Source organism: Ips typographus, linkage group LG3 (genome assembly GCF_016097725.1).
Source record: "Ips typographus isolate SLU linkage group LG3, UJ_Ityp_2.0, whole genome shotgun sequence".
NCBI lineage: Eukaryota > Metazoa > Arthropoda > Insecta > Coleoptera > Curculionidae > Ips > Ips typographus.
The window spans coordinates 3,330,197-3,351,561 of NC_138424.1; the positions used below are offsets into that span (position 1 = coordinate 3,330,197).

The 21,365-nt window shown below is 34.7% G+C and overlaps 1 protein-coding gene across 2 annotated transcripts in view; it reads right to left on the minus strand.

The window, feature by feature from the left end:
* Nucleotides 1-998: 998 nt before the first annotated feature.
* Nucleotides 999-21,365, minus strand: part of LOC145726156 (limbic system-associated membrane protein-like) — a 64,913-nt gene continuing 44,546 nt past the window's right edge. The window contains exons 6-11 of one of the 2 annotated variants that reach the window (XM_081975121.1): nucleotides 14,677-14,774; nucleotides 9,248-9,422; nucleotides 8,974-9,191; nucleotides 4,234-4,474; nucleotides 2,155-2,190; nucleotides 999-2,091 (exon numbers count right to left, since the gene is read on the minus strand). In XM_081975121.1, the coding sequence (XP_081831247.1) occupies nucleotides 1,967-2,091; nucleotides 2,155-2,190; nucleotides 4,234-4,474; nucleotides 8,974-9,191; nucleotides 9,248-9,422; nucleotides 14,677-14,774 (893 nt within the window). In that variant the 3' untranslated portion in view covers nucleotides 999-1,966. The remainder of the gene's footprint in view (nucleotides 2,092-2,154; nucleotides 2,191-4,233; nucleotides 4,475-8,973; nucleotides 9,192-9,247; nucleotides 9,423-14,676; nucleotides 14,775-21,365) is intronic. The other variant, XM_081975122.1, reaches the window with a different exon arrangement.

Sequence of the window (21,365 nt, forward strand, 5' to 3'; positions counted from 1 at the left end):
GTAAACTTACCACAAAAAAATTAATTATACTAACTCAGATATGCTTAACAAAAATCATGTGTATTGGATTAAATATCTAGTCACTTTAGTTTGGAACAGACTATAGTTTGGGCTTTTAACCTAAAAACCCTGAGGACTAGAAATCTTTATAGGACGCTCGCCCTGCCAATATCGTATTTCGCCCTTTTATCGATACTTCTTGGTATTTGGATTGGCGATTAGCCTACTTTACACAAGTTTCCCTTGTTTTTATTTTCCTGCCCAATGCCGGATGATTTCTCTTGATCTTGTTGTTGTGCTGCTGTTTTTTTCTTTATGAAACCGTTTCTTTGGGGACATTTAATACTTCCCGTTTAGACACTTAAGTTCCATAATAGAAGACGCCCAATACATTCAATGTAATTGAAGTTAAGTGGTCAGCGTTGTAAGGGCGAAAGAGTGCTTCCGCTTTACTGCTATCTAGTTTCCTGTCGGTCCTTTTTTCTTCTGACTTTCACTGTGATTTATTGCACTTTAATCGAAATAAATAAACGTTCAACAATTTTCAAGTACTGAAACCACCACTTTCCAAAACTAATTTGATCTTATCAAATAGAGTTAAATGATCCTTTCATTGCGGGGGACCGGCAGAGGCTGGTTAAGGGGAATTATTCATCAACTGTGATAATTAATTTATTAATAGAGGGAATCCAATTTCAACAACGAAGGTCGGGAATAGTTTTAACGATGATAATTTGTCACTAGCTAATCATCTTAGACTACGGACAGGCCGAGATCTAACGCTCTGCGATTTAATTAGACCGACTGGCGTTGTCCCAAACTTCTTTAATGGTTCACTTAAGACACTAATAAATCCGATTATATGACAGTTCGACCTGACGATATTAAGCAACTGCAACTTATACTTACCTGACATATAAATTAGAACACAGTGGGTAGTTTGAGATTGGTAAAAAAAACTATTGAATATCATTTCAAAGTTGGAATTAAAACAACAGTTGAGCAGTTCCATACCAAGATTTTATTTGCATAAACATTTAAAAGTGGCAGGAAGGATACAAAATATACTTGAAAAAATAGTATAAGCCACCAGCAAAAAAAGTATACTACGAAAAGGTCTAAAAACCAAAAACTGGGGTATTCTATACTATAATAGTAAGTCCGAATACACAGTATTCGACTAAATCACAAAACTGTTAGTTTGTTGGCGGTTATGCAAATAGTGCACATATAAACTTATGATAAATCCACATTAGCAACATTTGCGTAAAACTAAGTGGTTTTCAAGCTTTCAGCTTGCTGCTATTTGACCAATGACAGTCTGCAATTTACCCAAATACCGCACATGCAGACTTAGCATAAATACAATAAAAGCGGTAATGTCACAACCGTCTAACTGGAACAAAGTTACGATAATTAAAAAGCTTTTCCTTAAAACTAGTACCTATCTAATAAGAGCTCTGTGCAGATATAATCGGTTTGCTATTATGCACTTGTGGTCTAATAATACGCGGACATAATGTAAAGGGTTCTTTTCCATATTAGTGCATAATACAACTCCAAATTGAGCTTTACTGAAACTGAAGTGAATGTTTTTTGCTTTTTTTTATCTCAGTTTTCTAGACTTTGGCACGTATAACTAACAGAGATCGCTTCAGTTTCATCAAGCTTGATTATATAGTTAGTTTGATTCCTATTTTAACACCACAGACATTGTAAATGTTTTTGAGTAGTAATTATATTGTATATACAAAGAATACCTCCAGTGCACGGAAGTAATTTATCTGCTTTGAATCGTAATTACACGTATATAATTGTATGCTTATTTACAGTGATATTTACAAGGGTTCAAAAAATAATTAGGCTCACAAAATTTGGGATGTAAATAATCTCCTGTTTAGTCCTTAAAGTAATAAACTTTGCTTTTAAATAATATCATGGAATTGGGCGTGGTCCGGACAGAAATCTACTGTTTGGAAAAGTACAAACTTATAATTAAAGATAAGAAACTAAATACGGGACCAGCGATGTGACAAACTGAAGCGCTATTTCTGGATCGCACACTTTGCATCACATCTTCAATGGCGTTATCTGTAAAAAATAGAAAAATTACACTTCTGTCCAAGAGAAAAAAACTTCCTGGGACAGTCTTACCAGCAAATAAATGACGGTTATCTGGTGTGCTCTCTTCTACAAGGTCCAACCAAAACCAAACCAGTGCAAGTAAGAGGAACAATATGCGTGGAAAAAAAATCAGTTACACCTCAGGCAGTGCTTTAAAGGGAGTAAACATGCAGAAAAAAATATCTATTTGCCGTAAATGTTTAATTGTCGTTAAGCATTTTCGCTGTTTAGTTATCGACTTATTAAAAACATAAGTTAAACTACAATAGTTTGATGTAATGGTAATTTGCATTACAAGAGAGAAAAGGGCAGTTTGAGACCTTTTTGACAAACATTTTACAAACATCACGATTATTAACTCAGTTACGTGACAACTGTTAATTTTTATATTGCCTCTCGAAAAAGGGGTTTTAAAGAGGTGCTTTCAATTTTTGATCGAATTTCTCCATTTAACATACAGTTTTAAGTGTAAACAATTCACGATTCGAAAGAGCATCAAAAAATAAGTTGACATGCATTATGTGTTTTGATGTTTTTGACAGTTGTCACGTGATACTGGAACACCTTTTCTTTACATAGTCACGTGACAACTGTCAAAATTATGACCGAGAAGCTTAAAACCACAACTAGTCTCAAATACTTCAAGAAAATTGTGCCATACTGTGATGTTTAGAACTTTATGCCCAAATTGGGCAAAGTTTACCGGTTTTGATGTTTATGACAGTTGTCACGTGACACTGGAACACCTTTTCTTTACATAGTCACGTGACAACTGTCAAAATTATGACCGAGAAGATTAAAATCACAACTAGTCTCAAATACTTCAAGAAAATTGTGCCATACTGTGATGTTTAGAACTATATGCCCAAATTGGGCAAAATTTATCGGTTTTGATGTTTATGACAGTTGTCACGTGATACTGAAACACCTTTTCTTTACATAGTCACGTGACAACTGTCAAAATTATGACCGAGAAGCTTAAAATCACAACTAGTCTCAAAAACTTCAAGAAAACTGTGCCATACTGTGATGTTTAGAACTTCATGCCCAAATTGGGCAAAGTTTATCGGTTTTGATGTTTATGACAGTTGTCACGTGACACTGGAACACCTTTTCTTTACATAGTCACGTGACAACTGTCAAAATTATGACGGAGAAGCTTAAAATCACAACTAGTCTCAAATACTTCAAGAAAATTGTGCCATACTGTGATGTTTAGAACTATATGCCCAAATTGGGCAAAATTTATCGGTTTTGATGTTTATGACAGTTGTCACGTGATACTGAAACACTATTTGCTCAGATAGTCACGCGAGAACTGTCAAAATAATGGTCGAGAAACTAAAAACCACAACCCATGGAGCATTTATTGCTCCCGCAAATAATTTGAGACCCGACGCAGAGCTGAAAGTTTCAAAGTTTGAGGGTGCAAAAGGCAGTTTACTTCAGAGTTGGGAATCTATTTTTTTTCTACGACCACTGTTATGTTTTATGAAAAAAAAAGCGACAGTTAAATACCAAAGAATAGCTATTTAACAAGAAGGGACAGCTGTCATAATTCCTTTGATGTTGGGGTGATGTTTTTGGCTTACCTCGGTAGGAAACATGTTTCCGGTTGTCTCTAATCTTAACAAATATTTGTGGTGTGAGATATGGCAACGTTGTTCAACAACCTGAATGACCAACCAATGAAATTCCTGATATTCAACGATCAATCTTAACTTTGATAGGAAAAGTCTAGCTCTCTCTAATTCGCTTTCTCTTTTCAACTCTTTTCTTGTTAAATAGGTATTCTTTGTAAATACTATGTTAATAATGTTGGATACCTAGATTAAAAAGGATGTGTTTGTCAATTTGTCAAGAAAATGTCAGAGACACAGCATTGATTTCATTTTTCTTAGTAGCACTTTTACACCCTTAGGAGGAAAATACGTTCATTCCCTAGTGATAAAAATGATATTTTCACCTCTCAAAATGAAGGAGAAAAGTTTTATTTTTTACAGGGGTTATAGAAAAAAGCTTCTTCACTGACATATTGAAAAGTAACTAAACCGTTTTGAAAGTAACAATGCACATTTACAGCAAACTATAAATAACTATGAAACAAACCTGTCTCTGTGGTCTTAAAGGTGAAAGATGGATCCTCTAGTGTCCATCCAAACTTATTACGGGCCTGCACTTTAACCTCGTACTGTTGTCCCGGTTCCAATCCTCTAATTAGATAACTCATAAACTGCATTCCAACAGGTTGAGCTGGAACAGCCGGCAAAATAACATCCCTCCATTCTCTTCGATCCTTTATCGGTCTGGTGTAAGCGTAACTATTGTATGCGGATGAAGTCCTGTTCTCCTGCAATCGAATAAACGAATTCAAACTAGGCATTCTCCCTAAAGGAAACTCGTTTTGTTTCTGTCTAATGCTTAAAAGAAGTCCTTTTCGATAAGAACGAGAGCTAAAACTGCGGAAAATTGCCGTCAGGTAAATCAGAGCGGAAGCCATTAAGAAGACCGGTGCACACGGAAAATGATCCCCGCAAATCGCTAGAGGGTATACTGTCTCGCCAGCTCGTAAAGTACATAATATAACTCTAAATTCTCAAAGTCGTTTCGAACCGTATATGTATGGATTTTAAAAGGACTCGAACCTACCCCCTCGATTTTGTATGGAGTGTATTCCATATAAGTATCGATTTTTAAATTGGGTACGACACTTGGGTTTGGCCCCTTTTGAAAGTTTAATGCCTTTGAAAACGTTACAGGCTAAAAATCTTGGTTTATGCTTCGACGCGATGAAGGTTAAACCCGTAATTCACAAAATAAAAAAGTTTTCAAGGTGTACTTATATCTTAATGTAGGTTATAATTTTTTGTTCTTTCACAGAAGTGGTTTTTTAATACTTTTAGAGAATGGGGTAAATTTGGAACGGATTTCAGAAAACAATTCCCATTTAGTTTTTTTCCAGAATTACAATGCGGCTCATCAATTGACGTTTTTAATAACATATTTGATTTTAATAGAGCATATCTAAAAATCTAACGAGATGGTAATATTTTTGAGTACTTAAAGCACATGAAGAATGTGAATAAATTGATAGGTAAGATCAATTTGAAGCTGACCGGGGAAGAATCTGGATTAAGAGTTTTCTGAAACCATGTTTGAGGGCAAAAAAATAAAAACTAATTAATAACTCGCAAACTATTTGAATTAAGCATTGGAAAAAGGTATACAAAAATTTAGTTAATGGTAAATTACCGGTAGAATAAATATTTTACTTTACCATTAAAATTTGACCGGTAAATTACAAATACTGTATTTCTGGCAGTTTAAATTTTGACACAGCTTTTCTTTCTGACTGTACCAAATTTTGTAAAGGTTTTTCAGGTTATTGGATAGGAAATTTAATGAGGATTCCAAAAATGTGCTTAAAATAGCCATTTTCTCACTTCAAGAGGGTTTTACTGGTGATTTTGTCTCCGACTGTCATTTCAAAGTGTGTTTTTGGCAGTTAAAATTTTGACACCGCTTTTCTTTATGACTATATTAAATTTTCTAGTGTTTTTCTGGTTATTGGATGGAAAAGTTAATAAGGATTCCAAAAATGTGCTTAAAACAGCCATCTTCTCATTCCAAGTGGGTTATACAGTCGATTTTGTCTCTGACAGTAATTTTCTCTCTAGTATTCGGTACGAAACGTGTTTCTGAGATTTATGGCAGTTATTTTGACAGTGGTCACGTGACTGCCTAGCTAAATTATCCTAAAAAAACCCCGTGATATTTGTGACTAATGTCAAAACTGTCAAAATTTGACCAGAATTTGCAAGAATTACAATTTAACACAGTTTTTGACCATATTTGAGTTAAAAATGCTTTTTTTTAGAAAAGGCTACTTGCTCATAAAAAAGTTATAAGATTAGAACAAAGGTACTTGTTGGTACAAGAATCACTTTGTCAGAAAAGTTTTACTTCATTTATTTTATTATTGATAAACCAAAATATTTAAAACAATAAATAACAAATCAAAACATCACACACATCACATCAGTCTTTTATTCAGTCTTTATTTTTCAGGTTTTTAACAATATTGGCCAAAAATGACTTTAATGAAATTAATGACAGCCAGGACATTAAAATGATGTTTTTCAAGCAAATTTCAATTAGAAACTTTCCTGTCACACTGAATTTTATTTTTCCAATTTTACTTTACCTTACCAGTAAATAACTCACACAGAACAAAAAATGACTATTAAATTAGAAAGTTTTGTTTTCGAGATCATCGACAAAACAAATATTGTCCTGGAACGACAAAAACGTCCTAACATACATTCTAAACGTCGTATAAGATTTACTTTTGTATCAAGGTAGTCAGGAGCAACCAAAATGGGCAGTAAAAAAACAGGAACATGGGACATAGTGCGTATCAAGCCTAAAAATCCAAGCAAAAATTGAAATCAGTCTAAAAATGAAAAAAAATCAAGCAAACCGGACCGTATCAGGCTTAAAAATTAAAAAAACCTTAAAAAAACTGGAACCACAAAACGGTCGTAACCCACATTCTAAACGATGTATAAAGTTTATTTTTTGTGGCAAGATAGTCAAGAGCGTACAGTACAAAAATCAAACAAATCAGACATCAAGGACTGTACCAGATCTAGACATCCGGAAAAAAACTGCAAAGCTAAATTTGCTTTTTGTACAAACAAACAATCAGAGAGGTTTTTCCAATTCGCATGAATAATTCAATTCAAATGCCATTTGTCTTATCCTTTGGCTCAAGTAAAAACATTTCGCGGTTGAGCCGAAAAAAACTTAATTATGCCACGACTAAATGGCGATCCAACGTCAGGATTAAAACCGGATCCACGTAAGAAACTTAAAAGTGGCAGATTTATATCGGTCGGATTAATCCTCGTCAGCATTTTAATGCAAACTCGTTTTCTTTTTGCCAAAGTCGCGATATAAAATATGTCTCCTGCAGCCGGCTATACTATATCTTTGTTTGTGCCCCGTACGTTATAAAAGCCCTAATAACATCATCTCGGTAAATATAAAAGAAAAATCGCTCTCGGCCGTTCTTTTGTTTGCTTTTAATATTACAGCGACCTCCACTGACTGTTGTCCTGGATTTTTACAACTCGTTTCTTGACGTACTGGATTTTTAAATATTGTTTTTTTCCAGGTTAGAACAACAGTATATTATTAACCAAGGTTTAGACAGAAGCTTTTATTGACCGTATAAAAAAATTAAATCCCGACGAGCAAAGCGACTAGGGATTTAAGACATAAGGTCAATAAAAGCTTTATAAACCGTGGATAATATAGCGTTTTTACTACTATTAACAAAATTCAGGATAACAACAAAACAACAGCATGAAGAAACAACATAATTTATCTGGCTCTGTTAAGTCAATTGTATTTTATATGTCTTACTAGATATTATAGGACCACAGACTAATCAGCCTCATGAGTCACACACTGACTGAAGATATTCCTTAAGATTATCCACTACAGAATATCAATCTAGTGCGAAAGAAACGTCGGATCCACACAATTTGGATTCAGACGAGGTTTAGGCACGAGAGAAGCATTAGTTGCGACTTAAGTACTAATTCAGAACTGCAACGATCAGAGAAGTGTTATAATCGATTATGAAAAGGCGTTCAACGGAGTCTAACATAATAAACTGATACAAATCCTAAACAGATTGGACATGAAAGACATCCGTTGCATTCAAAGCCTATACTGGAACCAAATGGCTGAAGTCAGAGTTGGTAACGATCTCACAGAAACAAGACCAATTTGTAGAGGGGTCACCAAGGGTGTGTTCTCTCTCCACTTCTCTTCAATTTATATTCTGAAGCTATCTTTCAGGAAGCCCTAGAAGAACGCAGGTGAATGGTGTATGGGTTAACAATATTCGTTATGCGGACGACACAGTTCTAATTGCAGATAACATGGAGGATTTGCAGGATATGCTTGGGACTGTCGGGGTATGCAGTAAGAACATGAGCCTCAATATTAACACCAAGAAGACTAAATTCATGATAATGACTCGAAAGCTACAAGAATCTTAAAACTCAAGCCTAAAATTTTTTCAACCAATAGAGCGAGTAAATAAACTTAAATATAACTGGGAATCAGACACAGAAATCAGATGCCGGATTGAAAATGCCCGCAACACATTCATGAAATTCAAAAAAGTGCTCACCAATACTGATTTCGATCTTGGATTGAGAATTAAATTTGTCAAATGCTATGTCTGGACAGTGTTGCTTTATGGCATGGAGGAATGGACACTGTAGGTGAGCACTATGAACACGCTGGAAGCATTCGAGATGTGGGTCTATAGGCGCGTACTGAGGATTCCATGGACTGCAAGAAGAACCAACGATGAGGTCTTGAGAATAATCACCGCGAACTGTTAGATACCATGAAACGTCGAAAAACAGCATACCTGAGTAATACGCAACAAGAGGTACCAATTCCTGCAATTGATAATTGAGAGGAAGATTGAGGGAAAGAAAGGAATCGGCAGGAAAAAGATGTCATGGCTCCGCAACGTTAGGCAGTGGACAGGGACAAGGCAAGAACTAATGCATACCATACCATGCGTCCATTAATGGACATGCAGCAGAAGCAGAAGAAGACTAGACATTGACATTATTATTTACCTAGGTCAATAAAATTTTCTTTTTTGTTGTGTTTGTGCCAGATTAGAACTAGAGATTAGACGTTATTATTGACCTAGGTCAACCATGACCATTAAGGTAGAGAAAACTAATTTATCAAGTTACTAATCGGTCAATAATGGTATGTTTATCATGTTAGTAGTGGAAAAAATAAGTTACTTACCCCGCGTTGATTGGTGCGTTTTGTTCCTTGAACGTTAGAATACGAGGACAGTGGTTGAGGTTGGCTGTCACTGGTTATACTATTTCCAGCAGGAATTTTCCGATAAAGCAATTTGTACTCATGAATCGGACTTAAGGACTCGACTTCCCAGCTAATGTTGTAGTTATCCCGCGATTTGCTTGTTGGAGGACTGTTAAACTTAACTGGATGCGGCCTGCCTGAAACACAAATTAACAATTGAACGATTTACGATCTTAATTCCCGGATAACTCACCGGTTAACTGAATACTCTTCCGACTTTTACCCATCGCATTGTCGGCGAGACAACTATAATTTCCGAAATCATCGGGCTGCACCTTTCTAATTACGAGCGTATGTCGAGAGCCCCTCGACTCCATTATACGACGCTCCGTTGTATCCAGCTGCATAGTGTCTCTATACCACAGGACCTGCAACAACACGTTACTTTAAAGCTTCCTTTAGTCGTCCTGTTTAGCTGGAATTTCATTATGAATTCTAAACTTCTAAAGGTGCTCTATTTTAGGACCATCCCCTTTATGCGTCTCCTACTTTTATCTATACAAAGAGAACGGCGGCGTTGCAGACATTTTGTTCACCGGGTGGCACACAAACGTAGATTATTAAAATATTTTTGTCAGTAAATTTTGTATATTGTATGGTGTATGCTGACAAGGTATTTGTTTTGTAGTTCAACAACGTCTACATGTGCAGAATTTGCGACAATAACAGCACTGTTCAAAGTGTATGATTGGTTATATTCAGAGACTCACTGTGCTGATTCGTTTTAGTTTATTAACTTTTATAGGCAACGAGATACAGTACAAAAAGGTTATTATTATTTGGATTTATTACCGTATTATTTTCAAATTGTCATTGTCATTTCAAAGTGTTGCAAAGTACTACGAAGCTAGGAAAAAATTAGATTTACCCAGCTATTACAAGCTAATTATTTTTTTCAGTAAAAGATTACTGATTTTTTGGTAAAACTAGGTATAATTTTTTGAGATAGAAAAGTATTGCATTCCGCACTTGTTAGGAAAATAACTATATTCGTATGGACTTCTATGGTTAATAATTCAATAACGGTTCAGGTTAAATATAACTTTGAAGTCACTCTACTTCTATAAAATAGTTTAGTACTGTTTATAAATCAAAGTAGCATTATTTTTTGATGTAGAATCAGCTGTTAAAATTACACAAATGCATTTTAGGACATCTTGTATAATGACGGTAGGCTTAAAAAAAATAGCAATTTAGAAAATTTGAACTGTTCTGCTGTTTGCCGTGGCACTTAGTAAATGCTTAGGCGAATAACTAAATGTCTAAAACTACTCTTACAATATGCCAAATCTTGACTTATTCGATTACAAATAATAATTCCGAGTTAAGCTTGGTTCACATGAATCCGGAACATTCGCGGAATGCGGACAGCGGAAAATCGTTCAACCAATCAGCGTTCTTCCGTAAGCGTTCTGTCCGTCTATCCGGACCGGATTGCATATTTTGATATTTTCCGCGCGTAAACGTCGTAATCATGACATTCATGACAGGGACAGAAACCAAAACAGAAACAGCAAAGCAAATATGTCCGTGGAGATGAACGAAAACGATTTTAACACTACGCTAATTGATTTTGTCCAAAGTTACCCCATTTTGTGGGATTCTAAGCACCCTCAGCACAAGGATAATAATGTCTTGAAGAAGGCTTGGCTTCAGATTGCCAATCGAATGAAAACAATAGGTATTCGGTACAGTCAGAGAGAAAAGCGCTGTCAAAGTTTGAACTGACAGAAACACAGTTTGAAAAAAGAGTCAGCAACAAAATCGTCTGTTAAACTCACTTGGAGTGAGAAAATGACAGTTTTAAGCACATTTTTGGAATCTTCATTAAATTTCCTATCCTATAGTCTAAAAAAACACTAAAAAATCAAGTATAGTCAGTTAGAAAAACAGTGTCAAAATTTGAACTGCTAGAAACACAGTTTGAAAGGACAGTAAAGGACAAAATCGCCAGTAAAACCCACTTGTAGTGTGAAAATGACAGTTTTAAACACATTTTTGGAATCCTCATTAAATTTCCTATCCTATAGTCTAAAAAAACACTAAAAAATCAAGTATAGTCAGTTAGAAAAACAGTGTCAAAATTTGAACTGCTAGAAACACAGTTTGAAAGGACAGTAAAGGACAAAATCGCCAGTAAAACCCACTTGTAGTATGAAAATGACAGTTTTAAGCACATTTTTGAAATCCTCGTTAAATTTCCTATTCAGTTACTTGGAAAAACCGTATAAAATGTGGTACAGTCTGGGAGAAAAGCAGTGTCAAATTTTGAACTAAAAGAAACACAGTTTGGAAGGACAGTCAGGGACAAAATCGCTGGTGAAACCCACTTGTAGTAAGAAAATGTTTGATTTAAGTACATTTTTGGAATCCTCAGTAAATTTCCTATTCAATAGCCAAAAAAAAAAACAAAAAACATATCGGTACAGTCATGGTGAAAAATAGTGTCAAAGTTTGAATTGTTAGAAACACAGTTTGAAAGGACAGTCAAGGACAAAATCGCCTGTAAAACCTATTTGTGGTGTGAAAATGACAGTTTTAAGCACATTTTTGGAATCCTCATTAAATTTCCTATCCTATAGTCTAAAAAAACACTAAAAAATCAAGTATAGTCAGTTAGAAAAACAGTGTCAAAATTTGAACTGCTAGAAACACAGTTTGAAAGGACAGTCAAGGACAAAATCGCCTGTAAAACCCACTTGTATTAACACTATTCCGTCAACCATTCCGCAACTGTGTCACTCGTCACATGTGAACGACAAGTAGTTTTCCGTGCGTAAAATGCATTCATTCCGCACCCCGCGCTACGTTATAATTCCTGATACATGAGAACCGAGCTTTAATAGTCGTTGATCCAGGGACTGAATTTTCCCTTTAGTTTTTCTTGGACAGTTGGAATTTAAGGTTCAAAGCAGACTTATTCAAATGTGAAAAGTGCCGTTTGTTCCGTAACTAAAATAGGGAACGAAACGACGTTGAACCCGCATGCATAATGGCCGAGGAGTATTCCGGGATTTCCGGTTAAATCGAGATGGAAAGTTAATTGGATTTCGTGCTAAATAAAACAGGCATTGGAGCTCTTACACTTGATTACTCGTACGTGTAATCTTTCTTTGGTTTTTTTTTGTGAGTTCACTTCTTACCAATCCCTTCGTCTATGCAATAAGCAAAGCGGTCAGATTAAGTTCGTTTAATATTCTCCAAAGAATTCCTTTTATAGCAGTTCGTTAGGGTAAGAAAGATATTCAATATTCAGAGTGACGTTGAAATGATTTTCCAGCAGAAATTCGAATGACTCTGAATTTATAACCAGACGAGAAATGAAAAATATCCAATTATCTGGCCCACTTCCCAATTTACGGTCCTCAGTCAAATATTTGATATTTATCGTTCAATCGGGAAGAAAACCCATTTGATTTCCTTTTTTAAAATTGGGTTATGACGGATCTTTTATACGGGTAAATTTAATTAAAAGGCACGGCATATTTGAATTACAAATACACATTACAGTCACATTAAAGCACGACCCCCTAAAACTACGTCAAAAGGATGGTAATGATAACCGGACGCAAAACAGAGAGATGAAAATAAAGAATTATTATTTAAGCCTTTGGGATGACGACAATCAATATTCAATTACAGTCTCAATAATGAATTCTATTCGCAGCGAGAATTTTTAAATACTCTTAAATCGGCAGAAAAATCTGATTTAAAATTCAAAGAAAGTACTTTCCATGAAGTTAATCTGCGAGATTTATTATTCGAGAGATGGACACTTGACGTCGAATTTATTTTCCCGGTGTAAGAACTGAAGCTAATTCAATTTTCCAAATATAATTTACTCTCTGAGAATATCTTTGTCTCTGACAGAATATTAAGATTTGTTGCCCTAGTAGTAGAAGTTTATTTAATATTTAAAACGCAAAATTAGTATATTTTAAATTAAAATTCCAATTACGGAACAAAGAAACCCAATTTCGTAAACTATTCCATAAATTCATAATTCCATGCAACTTGAACGCAAAGCTCGATCAGTTTTTGCAGTGCTCTCCACTTAAAATTTGCGATTATAATGTGTTTTCTGAATTAAACTTTCAACTCCGAGGGAGTTTCGTCGCTTTTGTCGCATCGAGTATCTAATTTTTGAGTTTCCAATCCCTCCAACTTTTTTAATGACTTAATTGACAATCTCCGAACCACCCCTAGTCCCCCCTTTTCTGCCGTTACCCCCAACTGTTTTGCATTTTATTTGCGAGCGCAAAGATACAAAGGAACCGAATTGCCTCAGCCACTCTATAAATTCGAAATTGCTGTGTTTTCTCTGCGGATTTCGATGAGGGCTTAATTGGTTTTTGTGCAACTTTCCACTTAAATGTGCAATTATGATCTCTTGTTCCAATTTCCGACGTTTTACCCAAAAATACTTCAAAAGTTAAAATTGCTGTTGAATATAAGCGGTCGCGATCAAAAATTTTAATTCATAACAAGGTTTAGTCATTTTGGCGTTTGTTTCAGACATTACTGTTTTATTATAATTTATGGAACAAATTAATATTTGCTATTAAAGTTATAAAAAAGGTAAAAACGGTTTTCAATCAAATGGCGTAGTTAATTTTTCTGTTGCGTTTGGTTTTTTAGATTTGAATACTATTAAACAGTTACTAAACAAATAACAATTTCACAGGTTTCAACTTTTAGTGCAAAAAAATATAGTTTTCTTGTTCTACTGTGTAAACTGTCAATAACTAAAACTTTATTACCACCTTAAGATAATTGTACTGAAACCATACAACTTTCATAATTTAAGTAAAAAAATATCTAAATTTGTACCCATTTGGAAAATACAACTTTACCTGCACTCGTGTTTTTTCCCACGACTTTTAAATTCAAAATTCAATCAGGCTTAAACATTTCACTACCCACGCGTTTGCTAATGCATTCAAACAGGACGAGCACATTTACAGACCTCCCCCACTCACACACACTGATGTACAAAAATGCCTTTTGTGACGGAAAATTCTCCATTTAATTAACACTACACCGTACTGTGCAGTGCCAGAAACACACACAGGCACATTGTAGAGTTTTCAGCTTATTATCCCATCCCGAAAGGAATAAGCGGAAACAAAGTAAAATTGATTTGAATAGACTTTAATAAATTATAATTAAATTCAGTTATGAGCATGGAATGTGAAAGCTTTAAAAGCGGCGGAAAAAAGTTGAAATATTCAAACGTGCCACTCAGTTTTTATTATTCGTTGTAGTGGTGCATGTGTGCCGCAGGTTATCCATCAGTCACTGTGTTAATTTCACAAACAACGAGCCCACTCTGTAAGGCCGTTTTGATACTGAAAGAAAAATAATATCACGTAATTTGCCGCCCTTGTTTTATCGTTATTTTAATCTGCATTTCTCTAGCTAAATTAAAAAGCTTTGTCCTGTGTGGTGTTGCTATTACAGAACACGAGCAAGTTGATGAAGAATTAACTGTTCACTGGGATTAATTATTTTTCCAGCTGAAAGTCGACAGAGGAGAAAATCCTGAGTTGGTCATATAAAACAAGAAAAAAATCACTATTTCTGTCCCAGTCCTAATTAGAACAAACTCGTTAGAAAGCTCACCTCCGGTTGGTTTTCTCCATGAACGACGCAAACTAGTTGGGCTTCCATGCCTTCGCCTGAGTACACGACCGGCCTTTCCACAGTTATTTCCGGCGGATCTGGAACAAGAATTAAGAATTACCGTACCTGAATATTTACCGCTTCCATGTTCGGACAAATAGGGCCTTCTCATGTAAGCTGTCCGGAATAATTTTCGTTAAGTGATTTACGTCCGATTCCCGGCCTGAAATATTCGTCCCTGTCTGTTTTATTTGTGTGCAAACCTATCTGTCAGTTGGACGATTTGTATATTTGGTTTGACGGTTACATTGGGGGCTTTACGTTTTGACAGCTCGGCAAAAAGCTACATACTGTCTGTTCATCGACTTCTGCCTGTATATGTTGTCGTTTTCGAGATGTTGACTATTAAAAATTGGATTTTTCACTACTTGGAAGACTGTAGCAGGCGAACGTTTGAAGATTGAAAAAAAAAATAGTCAAAATATAAAATTTTTTGAAAATTTCGAAAATAATATCATAAGATATATCTGAATAAAGTAAGATAGGAACATGTATGTACACCGTTTTGCTCTACCTTTAACCGTTCGCCTGCTACAGTCTTCCAGGACCAAATATTGGAAATTCGAATGTTTAATAGTCAATATCTCGAAAACGGTACTCAAACGCAAATACAGCATAATCATGTAGACTAAGCATGACACTCTTGACATTGAAATTTATCGAATAACCGATATACCCTAGTAGGAAACTTATTTTTGCTCATTTGGTAATATTTTATCTTCGAAGAAATAATGAACTATGTAAAAAATATTCAAATTTCTTGGAACAAAAAGGTTCTGGAATAGACGTTTAAAAAATGTTCTTTTGATTTTTAAATCCTGTTATTTTCAAAAATAACACCAGAAACATGTGTCTTTTGAAAGTATCTGCGGGGAGTGGAGCTGTTCAAACTTTTTGATGGCTTAAAGTTGTACAAGAAAGATTTTGAAATATTAATAAAAATAATGTGAGTGTGTTGTTTATCCGTAAGAGTTTAGAAAAATGTTTAATTATTTATGTTTACGTATTTATAACGTTTGTTTGACTGCTAGTGTGTCCTAGATATTGTCACGTTTAAATGGTGAGAGAAAAGAAAAATCGTAGCCTCTATCATTCTAAAATTGGTTGACTAAGAAAATCGCGGGCCACATTTAAACATAAGTCCGTGATTTCAGTGTAAACATTTTGTTTACTAATTTATAAGAAAATGTAAAATTCTGTTCGCGTCTCAACCATCCAACAACAACACAGTATACATATGTATCGGTCTATTCATATTTATACCTTCCCATTTAAAATTCCACTATCGGCCAAATTTATGTTCTCATTAAATTTATGAACCGGTACTTGGCAAATTGCGTCCATAAATAACATGGCAATATCTGATCAAAACATCTTAAGGAAAAATGCTGATTTTACCGGAAAATTGGGCATTTGCCCATTAACCTGACCAAAGCGAAGAGTTATAACCGAGGCACGTCTATTCTAAAGAAACCACTAAATCGAAAGTCGAAGCGATTTGTTAACTACGACAAATATTCGATTAGAAACCGAGCTGGGCGTATATGCAGGCGGTACACGATGGTGGAAAATCTCTTATTTAGTGACTTTCGCGTCTAAACGAGCACAAATAGAAGTAAACTGTCGGTGACAGGCGATTTTATTGCGGTATAAAACTGCCATAACAGTCTTACGTGGAACGTTCCTAACACGGTTTATGGATCATCTAAAATTCATTTGTTACCGGTCTAAGAGATTTATTAGCTCGCTGAAACTACGAGGTGTAAAATGTATGTGTTGCTTTTAACTTATGACTGAAGTAACTCCGAAAACGGTCCGTTTCTTTTTAAAAAATGTAGAATGACGGAGAATCTGTTACTGACGTTCAATTTACCACAGTACAAAGGAAGGCAGAATTCGCCCTAAATCAATATATTCAATAAATGGTTCGACTGGCGTATTTGTGCTTGAAAATTAAGTGAATCAACTGTTTTAAAACTATTGAGAGAAAAAATAGGTCAGGTGAATCTCGGGTAGACCCGTAATGGCTTTTACCAGACCGCCGAATTGGCTGTTGGCGGTTTTACTTTATCCATCTGCTCTAGAAGGAAGGTAAAGGAAAATTCTTTTCGGGTTTGTTTTCGGTCCTGTAATAGGATTTCGGGAAAGAATTTTACCTGATTGATGTCGCGTTTTCACTCGAAAAAGTGCGCTTTAAATTGAAAGCGCCGATAGATGGAAATTCCTTACTCGGCACTCTATTTTCGTACTGATAATATTGTAAATTACCCCCGTGTAAGGATCCTGATTTATCTTTTGTTTTGTACACTTTCTGGAGGACGGAACTGCATTACGTTACACAACAATTGCGCAACGGCTGTCTGGTAATAAAAGTGAAATATTACGGACGTGATGGAAATTGCGCACATTGTAAAAGACTGTCGTTTGTATATAATATAGCAAAAGCACGTAAACATCATCTGCGTAAAACTACTAGAATTTCAATGTTTTCAAATAATTCTATTCTCTCTAAAACACAAAAATTGTTAAAAATTGGTTGGATTTAAATCTGTCACCTCTTTGTTCAGTTAATTCCTTATTCTTCTTCTCTTCTTCTTCAAGTGCTTTCTTCATTACTGAAGGTTGGCGACAATACCAGCAAACTCCTCTCTATTTCTTGCTGCTCTCAATAGGGTGCATGTGTCTAATCCTGTCCACTCCCTTATATTTTTCAGCCATGAGCATTTTCGTCTTCCGAGTCCTCTTCGGCCTTCTATCTTTCCTTCCATAAGCAGTCTCAAAAGTTGATATTTTTCTCCTCTGTATACATGTCCCAGATATCCAGTTTTGCGCTGTTTCACATGTTGTAAAAGTTCCCTGTCTGTTCCCATCATTCTTAAAACATTTTCATTTGTTATTCTTCGGGTCCATGGTATCTTCAAAAGTCTGCGGAAGATCCACATTTCAAATGCTTCCAGTCGCTGCATTATCCTCTTTCCCATTGTCCAGGAGTTCCTTATTACGATTAAAAAACTGCAACACCATTTTGCATACTTTTCGTCACTAATCAATAACTATTTGAAATATATTTTTGTTGAATTTTTGAAATATACAGTTTTTCAAGTTAAATGAACCACCCGGTATAGTGTTCACACATTAGTGCAGGTAGCTACAAAGTTTCAAACAGACGAGGGATGCGAGTTTGTTAACCTTTTATTTCTTTTTAAATCGGAATCATATTTCAGTTCATTGCATATTTCAGTTCATTTATGCAGGGTAGTTTTATTTATTTGCGACCGGCACGTAAAGGCCTTTTTACATAACTAATTACAAGCTGTTTGCGATTAAGCAAATTTATTTTATCTTGCCGTTTCGTTGGTCACCATAAAAGTTAGGTGAATGGATGCAAATAAACAACAAACTAATTTAGATAATTGCCTAGTTTTTCCAGCAAATAAAAAAAGAAATATAACCAATAACTTTAAAGTTGGTAAAGTTCAACAAAAAGAGTCACTGTTTTTTAAAAAAGTATGTTATATATGATTGAAAACTGACAATTTTGTGATTGGTACAGTGCTGTAATTTACACAATAATTGAATATAAATTACAAAATTGGCTATCACTGTGTAAATTAGAGCAATTTCGATGTGACGCAACAATATAGCTTTATGGGTGCATTTCTAATCGAAAATTACAGTCGCACTGGTGCATACTAATAACGGTACAATCGAGCAAACTGCAATTTTAAGCAACAACTAATAAACGCCCTAAAACAAAACTAGTCTGATGAGATGACGTTCGCTCTAGATTGAATATTAGCTCTAATCCGCATTTGCATGTATATTTTGTTAGACCAAACAAATTTGATTATAAGCGTCCGTAATTTCGTTAGGGACTCGGAGGGAAATTTGCGAAAGCCAATTTGTGAGATACGCTCTATAATTTTGTCTAAGTTTACTTTACACCTAACAAAACTTTCTTGGTTGAACAACAACGAGAAAAAATGCTTAATTATGTAAATGGAAGCGCGCTAGAGTAATCTAAATTAATTTGACAAACATATTGCCCGGGGAGTAATCCTCTTATAGTATTCAGCGATATAAAACCTGGCAAAGGAAAAAAACTAGGTAATTTACAATTTCAAAAACGGTTGCGCAAACAAAATGCCAGCTGCACTTACAAATCCATTCAGGGAACGACAGAAAAAGGAACGCGTCGAGTTTTTATCGGGATTTTTTCTGGAAATGCTAAAATCGTTCCGCTTACCGGGCTTTAAAAATCTTTATTATTTCAAAACGTGAATATCAGATGAGTAAATGGCAAAACGTACAATAACCGAGACAAAGGACTCTAACGTATATCATTTTACGCTTAATGTAGAATAACTGCACGAGATGCACTCTCGGTTTTTAAGTGTCGCGCATATTTTACGGGCCATACGCCATTTTCTGCCACAATTATTATTGCCATTGTATGGAAAATGATGCGGCAGACCTGAGTAATTAGTTGGGCCTTGTTACGATTAGCAGGAAAATTGTCGGGAGTTTAGCAAGTTGCTTATGGAACGTGAATAGAATTATAAAACGACCGAAGTTTAATGCATGTTGTAGGTCATTTAAGTAGTAATTATTTCAAATGAATCTTTAATAATAACCTAATAAATGAATGAAGCAATTTAAATAAAACGATGCACTTTATACAGGGTGGTCCAGTTTTAAATGTCAATAATTTACCAATCCATAGCCAATTAAAAAATAAGTAGTGCTTCCTAAGGAAAATACAGTCCTTCAAATTTCTGTTTAAAAAATCGTTTTTTTTGTCATAACTGTCAGACCGTTGGAGCAATATTGATCAAATTTGGAACAAGCACTTTATTACACGTTATTACGGTCAAAGACCCAAAACTAACCCAACCCAACTTAAAAATTGTCTTGGAAACGGAAAATTCACTTAAGAAGTTTAAAAAATATTATTGTAGCCAGTTTTCATAGTTTCCAGACAAACTGAATGACTTTAGTTTTGAAAATTGACTTTTCATGCAAATCGAGAGACTTTAATACTAAAAATTGACTTGTAGACATAAAAACTACTTTTTCAAGAATTTGTTACTACAAATTTATACATTTAAACCTTAAAAATTGACTTGAACCCCAAAATGTGTCTGAACTAATGAAAAGTGACACCAGAAGCTTAAAATTTGTATTTGAAGTAGGTTTTCATAATTTGAAGACAAATTTAAATATTTTAGTCTTGAAAATAGTCTTAGATGCAGAACATTGACATTAGATTCATGAAAATTTTCTTAAAAATTAACTTTTCGTGCTTTTTACTTTACTTTTCATTTTCATCGAATTCTGGACTATTTTTAGTGCTTCAAAACTGCTTTCAGCTTGGAAAATCGAGTTTCAAGACTATCTTCACCAAGTTATTGACATAGCAAACCTAAAAAATAATTTTTACATTCTTCATAGACTTAAAATGGCATTCCAAGCTTTGTCACTATTTAATCGACTTCTAGACACCTCAGTGCTAAAAATTCGGGTATTTCTTAATAAACTAGACTGTTTTTAGTGTTTTAAGGCTGTTTTTAGTGCCTCAAATCGAGTTTCAAGACTATCATTACAAAGTTTTTGAACTATCAGGCCTAAAAGCCAGTTTGTCCACTGAACATAATCTTGAAAATGTTATTTCAAGCTTCTTCACTATTAAATTGCTTTCTACACTCATAGGTGCAATAAATTGTAGCATCTCTAAGAAATTCAGACTGTTTTTAGCGGTTTTTAAGACTGAAAAATCGAGTTTAAGACTATTTCCAAAAGTCAAGTTTCTTCAGTAATAAAAGTAAAAAATTTTGGTACCAAATGCTACAATAATAGTTTTGAGAACTAATTTTTAGAAATAAAATAGTCCGAAAATTTAATTTACTTCTAGACTTGTGGTCCAGTAAAGAAAATTCAGTTGTACACCAATTAAAGTCTTGAAAATATACTTTTGGACTCTCTTTAGTCGTAGTAAAGTCAGTTACTACGACTAAAGTCAGTTACTAGCATTAAAAGTCAACTTTTATATTATTTTTAGTAGTAAAAAATGAGTTTCATGCACAAGACAATCATTGTCTTGATTTCCGGACTTTTTTTAGTTCTTGAATGCCAGTTTCAGACACTCAACCAGGATGGCAGTCTGAGAAAGCGAATCATAAGACCATTCCTAATAGTAAAAAAGTTTTTAGACTATTCAGTACAAATTTGGACTTTCACAAGTCTTGGATGTTCAGTTTTAAACTATAAAACGATTTTTTAAATTGAAATTTGGAGGACTGTATCTTCCTTAGGAAATGTTTTTTAGAAAAATGACATAATGCAAGTCAACTTATTTTTTGATTAGCTATCAAATGGTGAATTATTGACACTTAAAACTGGACCACCCTGTATATGATTAATGTTATTAATATTTCATTTATGATTAGTGAGTGATATTTTAATGACTTGCAGTGAAATTATTTTATGCTGTGGTACAGTGGGTAGTTTGTGATTGTGTGTGAATCACAAACTACGAACAGTGTTGTGAGTTACGCAAATACCACACATGTGGGTATAAAGTTTTATGACATTATCCACTAATTTACACAAAAACTGCCCGAAATCATAAT